At 44.9% G+C, this 14,723-nt stretch overlaps 1 protein-coding gene across 11 annotated transcripts in view; it reads right to left on the bottom strand.

Moving 5' to 3' along the window:
* Nucleotides 1-14,228, bottom strand: part of LIMCH1 (LIM and calponin homology domains 1) — a 216,150-nt gene extending 201,922 nt beyond the window's left edge. For 2 of the 11 annotated variants that reach the window (XM_082237988.1, XM_082237993.1), the window contains exon 1: nt 13,838-14,224. In XM_082237988.1, the coding sequence (XP_082094114.1) occupies nt 13,838-13,930 (93 nt within the window). In that variant the 5' untranslated portion in view covers nt 13,931-14,224. Of the gene's footprint in view, nt 1-13,837 lie in introns of all 11 variants that reach the window. The other 9 variants (XM_082237992.1, XM_082237994.1, XM_082237997.1 and 6 more) reach the window with 7 other exon arrangements.
* Nucleotides 14,229-14,723: the final 495 nt, after the last annotated feature.

Below are 14,723 nucleotides of genomic sequence, written 5' to 3'. Positions count from 1 at the left end.
GCCACCACTACACGATTTCTGTTCTCATCCTGAAGCAAAGTTCTTAACCTGAAGCATTATTTCTGGGTTAGCGGAGTCTGTAACCTGAAGCATATGTAACCTGAAGCGTATGTAACCCGAGGTACCACTGTATTTTAAAAAGAGAAACTTTAAAATTCTACTTTTAATTTTATTTTTTAAAATAATTGTTTCTATCCACCCCTTTACAAGATGAAAGATCTCAGAACTGCCCAAAACAGAATTGCAACAACTTTGTCCGATTCCTACAGTGGGACAGGAAGGGTAAAATTTCAGCTTTACTCATATGAAGTTTACTTATTGGTGATTATGCCAGTTTTAAAATAGAATATTCCAATGGTCAATGCCTTGACTTGTGACTACTGTCTAGGTCATGACCCCTGCTCCCCTGCCAAATACAAAGGACATGGCCACAATCCAGTGAGAGTTATGTACATTTGAGTCCCATTGTAGTCAGTTGGGCTTAAGAGTGCTTAACTCTATGCTGGATTGTGGCTCATGACTCCATGAAGTCAACAGAAGTTTTTCCACAGAGACCAGCGAATGATGGTGTGGACTCAAGGCCAAATATTTTTGCCAACACCTGTTTAATGTTCGTTGACACCAGGGGACTTAGGCAACCATGTAATGAATTGCCCTTAATGACATGCTTACGTCACCATTTGCCTTCGATAATTTCGTTTGGCGGTCGCCTAACACAGGACACAGTCTCTAGGCAACTTACAACAGCTAGAAGCAACTGCCATCAGAATTTAACAATAAATCAATGCATAAACACAAGCTCCACAGAAAAACGAACAAACAGCCCAGAGAGGCAGCGACATAAAGCCCTGACAGAGCTGAATCATATCCCATCAAATGCTCAGGAGAAGAGGGAAGTCTAAACCTAGCAGCAAAAGGACACCAGCACTTTCACCCAAAAGACCTCATTCAGAAGGGGGGGCCACAACCAAAAAGAACCTCTCCTGTTGCCACTGTCCAAGCCACTCTCAAAGGAAGTATCTGAAGAAGCACCTCAGAGGAGTACCTTATAATCCAGGAGAGGTGTTCTACAAGATATAAAGCCATATATAGCTTCATGGGTTAAAAACAGTCCTTTGATTTGAAGCCCAAAAGCACCTAGTGCGGTTATGCCATTTCGATATACAGGATGATATCCACTGTCGGTCATTTTCGGAGTAGACCCACTGAAGTCAATTAACTTAAGTATATTGATTTCAGTTGTTCAACTCTGAGCAGGGCTTAGTTCATATCCATATACAGTGGTACCTCAGTTTTCGAATGTCTCCGTTGACGAACATTTAGGTTTTTGAACACCTAAACCCGGAAGCAAATGCTTTGGTTTTCGAACACGCCTCGGAAGTTGAACATGCCACGTATTGAGTTTTCGGTTTTCGAACGTTTCATAACTCAAACGGTCTTCCAGAACGGATTACGTTCGAAAACCGAGGTACCACTGTACAACTATAAACCAAGCAGAATACATCAGACTACCACATCTATCAACTCTTTATCACCATTGAGGTCACCTAGATTATTAGCAAAAGAATTTGATGAACTTAGTGAAAAGTAGATTTGACCACAGGATAAGGATAGGTCTGCATTTGAATTCTCACATTCATTTCTCTGAAATCCTTGCCCCGCCACCTTTACAAAATCAATGCCCCCCCTCCAAAAACAGGTGCATTTAACAACTGTTGTGAAAAAGACTCAGTACATATTAATGTATTTACATACATACTTTCCTATCCTGTTCTATGTGGGAGGCCAATACTTTAATTTCTGTGTTACAGTGGAGAATACAAAATTTCCAGCTACTTATAATGTTTGAGCAATATTATCTCTCTTGCTTCTTTTATTCGGTTTGCAGATATACAAAAAGGAGCTACTTCTACAATGATCTTCTAGGAAGGGCCACTTCAAACTAAAAGTGTCCCTTTTAAGGGGAAACCCATACAAATGAAACACACATTAAATTACCAGCTATTATCAACATGGGGTTTGTTTGCCTTCATCGCCTGAATATGGAAGCACTGTCTATGTACGAAAATTTGCACATCTCAACCTTGCAACTTGGGAGTTACTTCTACGAAAGCACATGCCTGATTCTTCCTTCTTCAGGTGATTGCTTTTTTGGTCAATATCTGTCTCTAGGGAAAGCAATCTTAAATAGGGAATGTAGAGGTAAAAAAGGAAAATAGGACTTGCTCGCTTTTGTTCGCTTGAAGCTATAGTATTAAGGATATATTCTTGTGACCTGGCAAAGTTTCTAAGGAATGCACGCCGATGGGAAAGCTTTCTGTCGGGCTGACAAAATCATAACAGACGTTCTGACAACAAGGATACGGCGTGATAATAAGGCAACAAGGGAAGTGCCATTTGTGTGCTATAACAATAGCGTCAGGGAATTTATCAGGCACCAAGTGCGATTTTATTGCTGTATTATCTTCCTATAAATCTGTGACCCAAATAACTGTTTTTGCAGATGTTGTTTCAAGTCATGATAGTCTATTTTTTATTTTAAAAAAACCTTCATTCTGCCAAAATTAACATTTCAAAGTTACAGGATGCTACAGAGAGCAGCTTGCCTTTGGAAGTGCCTCTTCCTCATGACCCTTGTCACTTTTAAGACCGGTGGGGGCCAGCCCAGTTCTGTTTTCCTTGTGGCTTAGGAGCAACGTCTGTGGATAGGGTTTCTATAAAGGTAAAGGTAAAGGGTACCCTGACCATTAGGTCCAGTCGTGACCGACTCTGGGGTTGCGGCGCTCATCTCGCTTTATTGGCCGACAGTCATGTGGCCAGCATTACTAAGCCGCTTCTGGCGAACCAGAGCAGCGCACAGAAACGGCGTTTACCTTCCCGCCAGAGTGGTACCTATTTATCTACTTGCACTTTGACATGCTTTCGAACTGCAAGGTTGGCAGGAGCAGGGACCGAGCAACAGGAGCTCACTCCGTTGCGGGGATTCGAACTGCTGACCTTCTGATCAGAAAGTCATAGGCTCTGTGGTTTAACCCACAGTGCCACCCTCATCCCGAGGGTTTCTATAACAGCCCCTGATTCAGGGGAGAAGGGGCAGCCACGCTTCACCTTAAGCAATTCTTTACATCAAACCTGCAAGGCAGAGAGGGAGCTTAAATGGACATTTCAGCACCTAGAGGGCTAAAAATTAACTGGATCAGAGCAAGTGTGCAGGACGAAATTAATCCTTCTTTTGAAGCTGGGATTTGCTTGGACAGGAAATCCCCCTGTTGCAGAATCATGTCCCAAATACATGAAACGAGATTGGTGATTTTGTTTTTTAAAAAACCCCCACTATACTTTTACACGGCCAATATATTCCTTCTGTGAAATGGAGATGCATTAATTGAAAGGAGATACATACTGTCCTTTCAATAATGCAGGCTGCATTAAAAGAAATGCCTCACCCTGCCGGCGCTGTTATTTTAAAGTCTACTTGTTACAAGGAAAGGTCCTTTCTAATTTATATATCAGCAGCAAAACATGTATGTTGCTAAAGCAACAAATGGCAACAAACTGGTTTTCCGTTGCTGCTGCCTAACACTTGCGCAAAGTCTAAATGGGTTATTGTGGCCTGAATTAAGTGTTTCCTAATGCAGCCGTAATCAGCAAATGAAAATAATGCCTTAACATTGTGTTAGAGGAGTTGGCTTTTGTTACAGTTTCCTGATTCACCACACAAAGAGACCATGTTGAATGTATGCTGAAAAGAAACAGCCATTCAAAAAGCAAACCCCTCACACCCGATAGTCAGTGTTAGGAACTCAAAGAGATATAAACTGGGCACCAAATGGCTCCTTAAACCAGGATTACAGTTGCCACACGGAATGCCTGTTTGCCATTTGTGAGCCAGACAACTTGAAAATTGTATTTTTCAAGATGACTTTTTGGTTCCTGAAATTCGTCCTGAGATGTTGTTAGTGTGTGAAAAAAGGCAGGATCCGAGGATCACCAGGCATGGACCTCCAGATGGTGGAGACATCAGCCACCATCCTGTTTCAGCCACCACCAATTCCAAACGCTGCCCACGGTTAAGATGGCCTTACAAACGGCACTTGTCTAGACCGAACCACATCTGTCTTATAGCTGGCACAAACAAGCAGCAGCGTACTGGAAGGCTGGGTGCTTCACAATATTGTGAGTCGAGTGCACACAGTTGAAAGATAGATTGGATAAATCCCACTTGATTATGCAGACTATGTAAATCTTACATTTTAACAACATGAGATGGAAAGTCTGTTTCCTCCACGCATGACCTGCATCAGCCTTCCTGATGACTTCCAGATATTTGGACTACAACTTCCATCAGCCCCAGCCAACACGGTTCAAGTTGGGAGTCCACAAGATCTGGAAGGCAGCGGTTGGGGAAGGTTGGTGTAGACCAGGCATGGGCAAACTCTGGCCCCCCAGGTGTCTGGGACTACAATTCCCATCATCCCTGACCACTGGTCCTGTTAGCTAGGGATGATGGGAATTGTAGCCTCAAACATCTAGAGGACCGGAGTTTGCCCATGCCTGGTGTAGACCATGCATTCAAGAAACAGACCTTGTTTCATTTTGTTGAAATGAGGGATGTACATGAGAGCATGTTCGTTAGAAAGATCTTTAGCAGCAATAACCAACCCGATGATGCCATACATGGTTCCTGTGTCAATGTTTTAGATCTTGTGAGGATCAAAAGAGAGCCTTAGACTCACACCTCTGCTCCAACCTAGAATATGATCAGTCCACACACTCACATTTTTCTAGGTCCCGCCCAAATTAAACATCCCCCATCAGAAGAAAGCCACAAAAGCAGGATCTACAGAAAGCTGGACCTAGTACAGTGGTACCTCGGGTTAAGTACTTAATTCGTTCCGGAGGTCCATTCTTAACCTGAAACTGTTCTTAACCTGAAGCACCACTTTAGCTAATGAGGCCTCCTGCTGCTGCCGCGCTGCCAGAGCACGATTTCTGTTCTCATCCTGAAACAAAGTTCTTAACTCGAGGTACTATTTCTGGGTTAGCAGAGTCTGTAACCTGAAGCGTATGTAACCTGAAGTGTATGTAACCTGAAGCGTATGTAACCCGAGGTACCACTGTATGTGCGTATGCACACACATACACACCCCATTGCTTTATAGTCCAAGGTAGATAGCAAAACAAAAAAACAAATTTTAAAAAATGCAAGACCCAAGACTTGTCCTGAACCAAACAAATATGGCAAATGGATCGTGCAAACTGGCCACTGCAAAGAACTATCCTATCGGCGATAGTGGCCAATTCACACAAGAGTAGAAGGAATGTGTATCTGTCCAGTAAATCAGGTCAGCATAGATTTTTAAAGCCCAACATTTGGCATATGAATTGATATAGCCTTTGGAGGAGGAAATCTGCAGATTGAACTGTGACCCCAGTTCTCCAGCCCATAGCTCACATTTAAATGCAAGTTCATTTCTCCCTTCAAAGCCCTGCATGACGGGTCCAGCATACCTGAAATGAATGCCTGCTTTTACATCAATCTGACCCCCATGCACTGCAATCAGTTACAGAGGTGCTTCTCCAGGTATTGCTGTCATCAGAGGTGACATCATCCATTAAATTTTGTATACCACCTTTTATCCATGGATCTCAGGAGTAACGAAAGGGCTGCCTTTGAAATGGCGTCCTGTGAAATTGTGTTCATGATTTTTTTTTGTCACCCTTTTGTGCAACTTTTTGTCTGATTTTTCCTGCTGCTTTTATTGTGCCAAATCGCTTGTGGTTTTATAGTTTAATTGAATTGTTGCAATCGGTTGTTCTTACTGTAAACTGCTCTGGTGATCTTTGCACTGAACTGAAGTTGGCTTTAAAAAACCTGATCAATAAATAGGTCTATGAACGGTTGTGTCAACGGTTCCATGTCACACTTCTGCAGTGGAAAAGCCAACAACGTTGTTGACCTGTCAGAGCCCGTAACAAATCCAAATTCTGACAGTGTTAATTATTGGTTGGCAGCCGCTGAGCAATAACCACCTGTGACTAACAGAATCAAGTAAGAGAGACCTACAAAAAGAGAAGACTTTTCGATATTAATTTTCCACAATGAAAATGAATTAAAAACACTTGCACATGACGTGTTCATGTGGCTCAAAATAGTATAACTTTGATGAAGTTGATACATAAATCCTAAATTATCAATATCTAATGGAAATTGCCCAAATTCTCAAACTGCTTTTCAGCAAGGTCAGGACAAAATGTAGAAGTCACACCTTCTTCTCTGTCTTTTGCCATTCTTACACCACACAATCTTGAATGCCAAGTGTGAATATTTCATCTCAAGGTTTAAAACAAAAAAAGAACTTTAAACCAATTGAAACAAGATTATAATCCAGTTCATGCTCCTCCCCACCCTGTTCCTGCCAGGTCCCCCCACCCCCCACCCCGATACTTGGGAAACCTCTAAAAATGCTTTAGAATAAATAAATACCATTCCAGTCAGTCCATTTTATTCGCATCAAATTACTCCAGTGCCTCCCCTACTCTGCTCTCCCAAGCCCCCCCCCCCCAATTTTATCTCTTTCAGCCAAAAAAACTTTGCAATTTGCTCATGTCTCCAGTGCTCTCAAGTTAACATTCACCCGAAAGTCCAGACACTGGCATTTTCTCAGATCTTCAATAATGCTATATCTGAATTCCAATCTCATCGATCAATTGCAATGAACAGCAGGTGCATTTTCATTCATTCATTCATTTATTTTTAGATCTCTACCCCATCTTTCAGTTAAAAAGCCTGCTATTGGTTCCCTTCCACCAAGGCTTGACAGCAATTAGAAGTGTGTGTGTGTGTGTGTGTGCGCGCGCACACACACACACAAGTCAAAGACAGCAGCCAAGTGGATTCAACAACTTGTGGGAATGCCTATACTGTAAATAGTGGAGAAAGGAAGGGAGGGGGGGTGAATCAACAATATTTTACAACTAAGGAGCAGGTATTTCAATGCGATCAATTAAAGAGTGCCCCAAGCACAATTAAATGCTTTTGTACCAAGTCAAGTCACCCTTCAATTACACCATTTTTTCCCATCTACGCGGAACTTAAAGGGGAAACTTGCTTTGCTCCCATCTATCTAGCCATTTAATAAAAAAATCTGGCTAGATATGCACTTTTAAAATAATAATAACTTTTAATAAAATAAAGCTCATGCAACTCTCTCCCCTGAGAAGCCCACCGGGCAACTACAACATCATCTTTTGGGCACCAGGCAAAGAGCTCATGAACATAATTTTAGTCTCAACTTTGACAATATTTGAGCACTCTGTTTTTACTGGGATGGTTATTTTAGCTCTTTTTGTGTGTTTGCATGTGTGTGCCTATGTATTCTATCCAATTTGATGTGTTACTATTCATTTCATTGACCTTTTTTGTAACTACGTGCTTTATGTTGCTTAGAGGACTAGATTAACAAGTACTGTAGCAGTAGTAGTAGTACAGTGGTACCTCGGGATGCGAACGGGATTCGTTCCGGAGCCCTGTTTGCATCCCAATGGAACGCAAGATGCGACGGCACATCTGCGCGTGCGCGGATCACGTTTCGCTGCTTCTGCGCATGCGTGTGACGTCATTTTGAGCGTCTGCGCATGCGCAAGCGGCGGAACCCGGAAGTAACGCGCTCCATTACTTCCAGGTTGCTGCGGAGCGCAACTCGAACGTGCTCAACCCGAAGCGCATTCAACTCGAGGTATGACTGTAATGTGGTGTAAGGGCTTGAGGAATTGTATCCTTTATGATGCACAAAGTATTTGGCAGGTGCCCTGTCAGTATGTGACACAAAATCCTGCAGTTTGAAGTGTCATGAAAATAAAACATGTCAGAAACAAACAGGGAGATAGGAGAGGTAGGTTTCTTGAACAGATATGAGAAACCAGATTTATTACACCAATTGTTTAGAGAGGCCCTTATAGAAACCGACTTGTTGAAGCTTAACAAGCAAGTCTATACCCAAACGAGAATGTAGACTTTATTACAGGACCTCACACACTGTTTATTAGACCACTTTTGCTGGAGATGTAGCAAACGACTCTATAAATACTCTGATAGAAAGATAGCTCATGTGCAGTGGTTACTAGATTAATAGCTATTTTAAGACTAGGACTTTACAGCTAACTATTATGTTTCATCTTGGGGGTGGATGGAGGCATGCAACCCTCAAGGAACACTTGACACTTTAGAATCTTGTCTAAACCCATGCCGCTTTCTTAAAAAGTGAAGGGTCTGTAGACCCCCTGGGCTACATGAAATAAAGCAAAGAAATGAATAGCAAGAAGCCCAAATATTTTTCACATATTTTGCAATTCTCACTCCTCAAAAGAGCTAAAAAAAAAAAAAGATAAGCATTTACAATAATGTAAATAGCCATCTAATAAAGCGCTAAACAATTACGAGCACTAAGATTTAAGGTCCGTATAGTTAAAGCCATGGTTTTCCCAGTAGTGATGTATGGAAGTGAGAGCTGGACCATAAAGATGGCTGATCGCCGAAGAATTGATGCTTTTGAATTATGGTGCTGGAGGAGACTCTTGAGAGTCCCATGGACTGCAAGAAGATCAAACCTCTCCATTCTTAAGGAAATCAGGCCTGAATGCTCACTGGAAGGACAGATCGTGATGCTGAGGCTCCAATACTTTGGCCACCTCATGAGAAGAGAAGACTCCCTGGAAAAGACCCTGATGTTGGGAAAGATGGAGGGCACAAGGAGAAGGGGACGACAGAGGACGAGATGGTTGGATAGTGTTCTCGAAGCTACCAGCATGAGTTTGACCAAACTGCGGGAGGCAGTGGAAGACAGGAGTGCCTGGCGTGCTCTGGTCCATGGGGTCACGAAGAGTCGGACCCGACTAAATGATTAAACAACAAGAAGAAGAAGATTTAATACGGCTTTGAATAATTCAGCTCCCCGACATCATTGCCAAGTGACTTAACCATCTGGTTTGTGAGTAGCACCAAACCACGGTTTAGCGCCAGGTGGGGAACCTTTTAAGGCCTGGGACTGCCTGGTTGATGCATGGATAATTCAAACCTGCTTTTTTTTTGTAGGGTTTAGTTGCACCAGACACGTCTCTGCACAGCAGCCAATGTACAGGAAGATCTGTCCTGCTTTCTGAAACCAAAGCTCTGCCTGCCTCGCACCTGACATCACATATGATGACATGTGTGGGACTAGTGGGTGTCATTTTCGGAGACCAGCCTCATTGGCCAAATGGGAAGGCTGGGAGACCAGGTTTGGCTTTCGGGCCAGTGGTTCTCCACCAGGCAAACTCACACAATCCCATCTCCAGCATGGCTGTGAGGAGTGCAGAAGTTCTTGCTTCTGTTTTGGATTCCTCAAAACTCAATGTAACATCCCAACCCAGACTAACCTGCAGTTTTAAGCTGGCTTGTTTCAACAAGCCATGGTTAAGGTTAACCACGGTTTACCTGAGTTCAGAGGACATGGCGACCTGAGGTTAATCTAAAAAGAAAAAAACAGAAGCTTACAATCTCCTGGAAGCTGCGCTCGAGAAAGAAAAAGGAACAGAGATAAGACAAGCCCAGTGCTCAATGTGTCTCATCCTCACCATGCAAAATGGCATTACATGCAAATACAGCCAATAAGTCACTTTGGTGAAGGAGTGAGTATGTTCAGGGTGAAACATTTCCCATAACAAATTAGTTAAGCCTTTAAGGTTTCGCGTGACTCTTCATTCATTTTTCATTTGGCTCGGCCAAGTTTTTGTTTTGGCTTTTTTTAGTTGCCCACATTTGATCTAAACTAAACTGTATCTAGAGCTCATTTTGCCTGATCACATGTTCCAATTTCAGCAAGACTCGAACTGCAACACTGTACTGTACAAACTTACTTGGGAGTAAGTCCCATGGAACTCAATGAAGTCCCAGGCAAAAGTTGAGCCTAGGCTCCACCTGTAAGCCTGTCTCATCCCCTCTTATCAGTTGGTGACAAAAGGAGCTGTCACACTGTAACAAAGAAATTAAAAGCCCCTGCATTCTTGAAGACCTGGCTGACAAGTCCCTTCAATCACTCAACACAATAAACCCACATGCCTTCTGGTAAAGAATACTGTATCCCTCTCTTATTCGGCACTGAGGATCCAGGGATTTTGAATGGCTACAATGCACAGGAAGGAATAAATCAGAAGAACTGAGGGCAAAATTATGTGCAAGAAGAACAGCCACATTTCTTTGATCACATATCTGTCCCATTAAAATAAGAACAGGGTGTGGCATGTACATAATGTTTTTAACTATTGGTTTTAGCATCAAAAGAGATATGCAGGAAAGGGAAGCAGGAAGCTCAAATTTGTGCGGGATCTCACTGCAAATCCACTGTTTTCCCATTCCAGTTTGAGCTTAGAAATCCATACACGCTTGCATTTTGGTTGCAAAACTGCTGTTTCCCCTCCATAGTTGTGGGCATGGGTCAATCCACAGTGTGCTTCCGACCCTCCTCTCTAATTCGCTGTTTCTTCTTCCTCCATTTGAGCACAAACAAGACATGTGCAAAGGTAGAACTTTACGTGCATGTGACCCTTTAAAAAAAAAAGATAGCAAGGGAAAATGGCAAGCGATTTATTTTCATTGTGCTCCTATTTATTCAGGTACTTTTTGTCATTGTTCCCAGCATCCAATGTAGTGTGCAAAAACTGCATGAAGGTGGGACAGTCCAAACATGTAGGCGGAAGGCAAAAACAAAAAAGAGAGAGAGAGGCCAAATTCCCAGCTCCCCAAAGCTGGTAATTCCAGAGACATTATTATTATTATTATTATTATTATTATTATTATTATTATTATTTATATACTGCCCTATACCCGGGGGTTTCAGGGCAGTTCACAGAATAAAATCAAGATATTATACCACAAAATCATTCACAAAACGTTTTACAGATCAACACAAATAAGCTAAAGGCTGCTGTGTTACACGGTTTTCCTTAGTTTTGTGAATCTGAATGTTTAAACACTGTTTTAAAAATCTAGGCAGTGCTCATGCCTGGAGAAGCCTACCAAGAAATAGCCACAAGCGCCGCCAAATAAAAAATGAAGGTAAGGGGATACGAGGGGGCACAGCAATGGGAGTAGGTGAGGGGGGGAAATGATTCGTTGTTTTATTCTTTTGTAAACTGCTTTGAGGGACACGGGTGGCGCTGTGGGTAAAACCTCAGCGTCTAGGACTTGCCAATCGCATGGTCGGCGGTTTGAATCCCCGCGGCGGGGTGCGCTCCCGTTGCTCGGTCCCAGTGCCTGCCAACCTAGCAGTTCGAAAGCACCTCCGGGTGCAAGTAGATAAATAGGGACCGCTTACCAGCAGGAAGGTAAACGGCGTTTCCGTGTGCTGTGCTGGCTCGCCAGATGCAGCTTGTCACGCTGGCCAGGTGACCCGGAAGCGTCTGCAGACAGCGCTGGCTCCTGGCCTCTAGAGTGAGATGAGCGCACAACCCTAGAGTCTGTCCGTACAGGCAGGGGTACCTTTACCTTTACCTTTTAAACTGCTTTGAGGGTTTGTTTGGTTTAAAAACAACAACAACCAATCATGTGGTATATGTTCTAAAATAAATAAAAATCAAATTACAGTCGTACCTTGGAAGTCGAACAGAATCTGTTCCGGAAGTCCGTTCGACTTCCAAAATGTTCAGAAACCAAAGCGTGGCTCCTGATTGGTTGCAGGAAGCTCCCGCAGCCAATCAGAAGTCGCAAAAGCCCCAACGGACATTCGGGTTCCACAGAACGTTCGCAAACCGGAACAGTCACTTCTGGGTTTGCAGTGTTTGGGAGCCAAGGTGTGACTGTAATAACACTAGAGCGTTGTGGATGCTGCTCCAGGTGGCACAATTAGGTGTCAGATTTTGAACTGCATGTTGAATTATTACCAGGTTGGGGAAATCCACATTAGGAGAGTGGAAATGAGCAAAATTGCAGGTGGTTGAAGGGGGTGTCATGCGGACGACCCTGATTTAATGAGAAGATAAAGCTAAAGGGACCCCTGACCATTAGGTCCAGTCGTGGCCAACTCTGGGGTTGCGGCGCTCATCTCGCTTTACTGACTGAGGAAGCCAGTGTACAGCTTCCGGGTCATGTGGCCAGCATGACCAAGCCGCTTCTGGCGAACCAGAGCAGCACATGGAAACGCCGTTTACCTTCCCGCCGTAGCGGTACCTATTTATCTACTTGCACTTCGACGTGCTTTCGTACTGCTAGGTTGGCAGGAGCAGGGAGCAAGCAACAGAAGCTCACCCCGTTGCGGGGATTCTAACCGCCGACCTTCTGATCGGCAAGTCCTAGGCTCAGCGGTTTAACCCACAGCGCCACCCGCGTCCCATAGGCAGATTCTAATCCACACTGAAATCAAATGCTTACAAGCCCTCTCACTTTTCTCCTAGGGCAATTCCAGAAGTGGGCCAGGCTGGAATAAAAGCACCCAAGACAATGGTGTGTGGGGAGCTAAGCTTGGAGGTGAGCTCCCCTCGCCAACGCACCCTTTTGATATTGAACTAACATGTGAGCAACAATGTGACCCTCGAAATAGTGGCAGGTTTCTCTAAAAATGCACTTTCCTTGCCTACACCAAACAATTCAAATATTTTCCACACTTTTTATAGCCAAACTATTTCTCATCTTCCCAGGCACAGAGAGTGGAGGTGCTATATATGGCTTGAGTTAGTGTGTGCGCAAGCATTCAGGTTACACAGACCTCTGCTTCTCTGCTGGAAGAAGGCAGCCAAGGCTCAGTTGGAACACTAAAGTCAGTCTGTAAGAGACGCTTTTGGTTGATACTGATGTTCTCAGAGTGTCTCATTCCTGCCTCTTTGTATGGACGCAAAAAACCAACCACTCTGTATAGTTCCAAAGTAGAAGCATCATTCACCTTCCCCAATAGCGTGTTAAGGCCCAAAGCTTGTGCACGCCTTTAATAATAACAGTGATAATGATAACAATAGTTCACGCATTATGGGGCCATAATTGGATGTACTAACGACAAATCCCAGTGGTCAAAAATACGACTCTCCGCTCAGGTGTGCAAAGCAAAATAGGTGCATTATTCTGCTACCTGGAAGGAGCAGGAGGGGGAAATCACTATTTATACAATGATCTGGACCACAGTACTATAACAGTATAAACTATCGGAGATTATTTGATGTTCTCCCACCTTCTCCCAGCCCTCAGCTGCCGCTAAGACAGCACCCTCCTGCACTTGAACCTGTCTGGATTATCCCATTTTCAGCATCCAGACCTGGAGAGCAGCTCTTTGCTCTGAAATCCCCAAGACCTCCTCCTCCGGAGGATACGCGAGCGCTCCCCTTGTTTACCATCTCTCGTTTCGTTTCATTCTGCCCAGAGAGGGAAATAAATGCGATTAAGAGATTAGACTGCAAGGAAGGGCGACCAGAGGAAGAGGAAGAGCGGGGACAGGGAGGAAGGAGAGAGACGCATCCCTCCAGCCGCCTAAAAAATGCGCCCCGCGAACTGAACCTGCTGCTGCTGCTACTGCAGTTCTTTCTGAACCCCACCGACGTCCTGTCTTTTCAGCAGGCGATGGCAACTCTGCACCATCAGGGGGAAACTGCCAGAGCCGGAGATGGAGAGAGAGAGAGATGGAGAACCTTTGCGCGCAAAATTGCGCCTACTTCCCCAAACCGGTTGCCAATCTCGCGCGGATCGGTGGCCCAAGGCACTGCAGTGGGATAATTTTTGGCGTGGGTGTGGGGTGTGAGGAGGGGGGAGAACTACTGCAAAAGGACCCTATGCACGAAGGGGAGGGAGACGAGAGGTTGCTGGCGCTCCGTTTACCTCGATCCACTGCTGCGCTTCGGCCAAAGCTGGCTCCGGCGAGTCCCCCGGAGGCTGCGTCGCCTCCAGCAGCCCCAAGCCCGGACTGGCCATCTGCAAAGGCGAGCTGCGCCCCCGCTGCCGCAGCACGGAGGGAGCCTGGGCTCCAGCGGCTCTCGGCTCTCTCCCGGGGGCCGCGCGGGGAAAGCCAGCGGCCGCCGTGCGTCCCCAGCAGCGATGGGAAGAGAGGGCACCGCTCCGTGCATGCGGGGCGCGCTTGGCCGGTGCGCCAGGCTTCCTCCTCCCGCTGCTCCTCCTCCTCCTCCTCGCAGCCGGCTGAAGATCTGCCTCGTCTCCTCCCACCAGCCTCCTCTCTTGCAACAGCAGCTGAGCGGAGCTGAGCCGCCGGCTAAAAATAAAGCGGCGGCGGCTGCAGCAGCAGCAGCACCAGTAGACAGAGGGGAAAGGCCCTGCCAATGCCCAGGCCGCTGCCTCCTCCTCGCCCCCAAGCGGGAGAGCCAATCCCAGGCGCCCAGGATTCTGCGAGCTGCATCCCTGCTCGGGGACCACAAACAGGGCAGGCCTGGGAGATTTACATCTCCAGTTTCCCTCCAATACAGAAGGAAGGGGGTCTCCTTCTGGAAAGGCAAAAGCTAGCAAAAATCTCTCTCTCTATAAAAACTTGGCATTAGAACCAGCAGGATCCATGCGCAAATTGCCAACACCAAACCAACATTAATAATAATAATAATAATAATAATAATAATAATAATAATAATAATAATTTTATTATTTATACCCTACCCATCTGCAACAGGTCTATCAACGCAGACACAATTCGCTGTCACTAGAGCACCCTGGTGAAATATAAAGTCACACACCCGGTGCTATTTTTTGAGAAAAAGAG

This window comes from Podarcis vaucheri (genome assembly GCF_965113315.1).
Source record: "Podarcis vaucheri genome assembly, chromosome: 9".
Taxonomy (NCBI): Eukaryota; Metazoa; Chordata; class Lepidosauria; order Squamata; family Lacertidae; genus Podarcis; species Podarcis vaucheri.
This window is presented reverse-complemented; position numbering and strand designations above follow the sequence as displayed.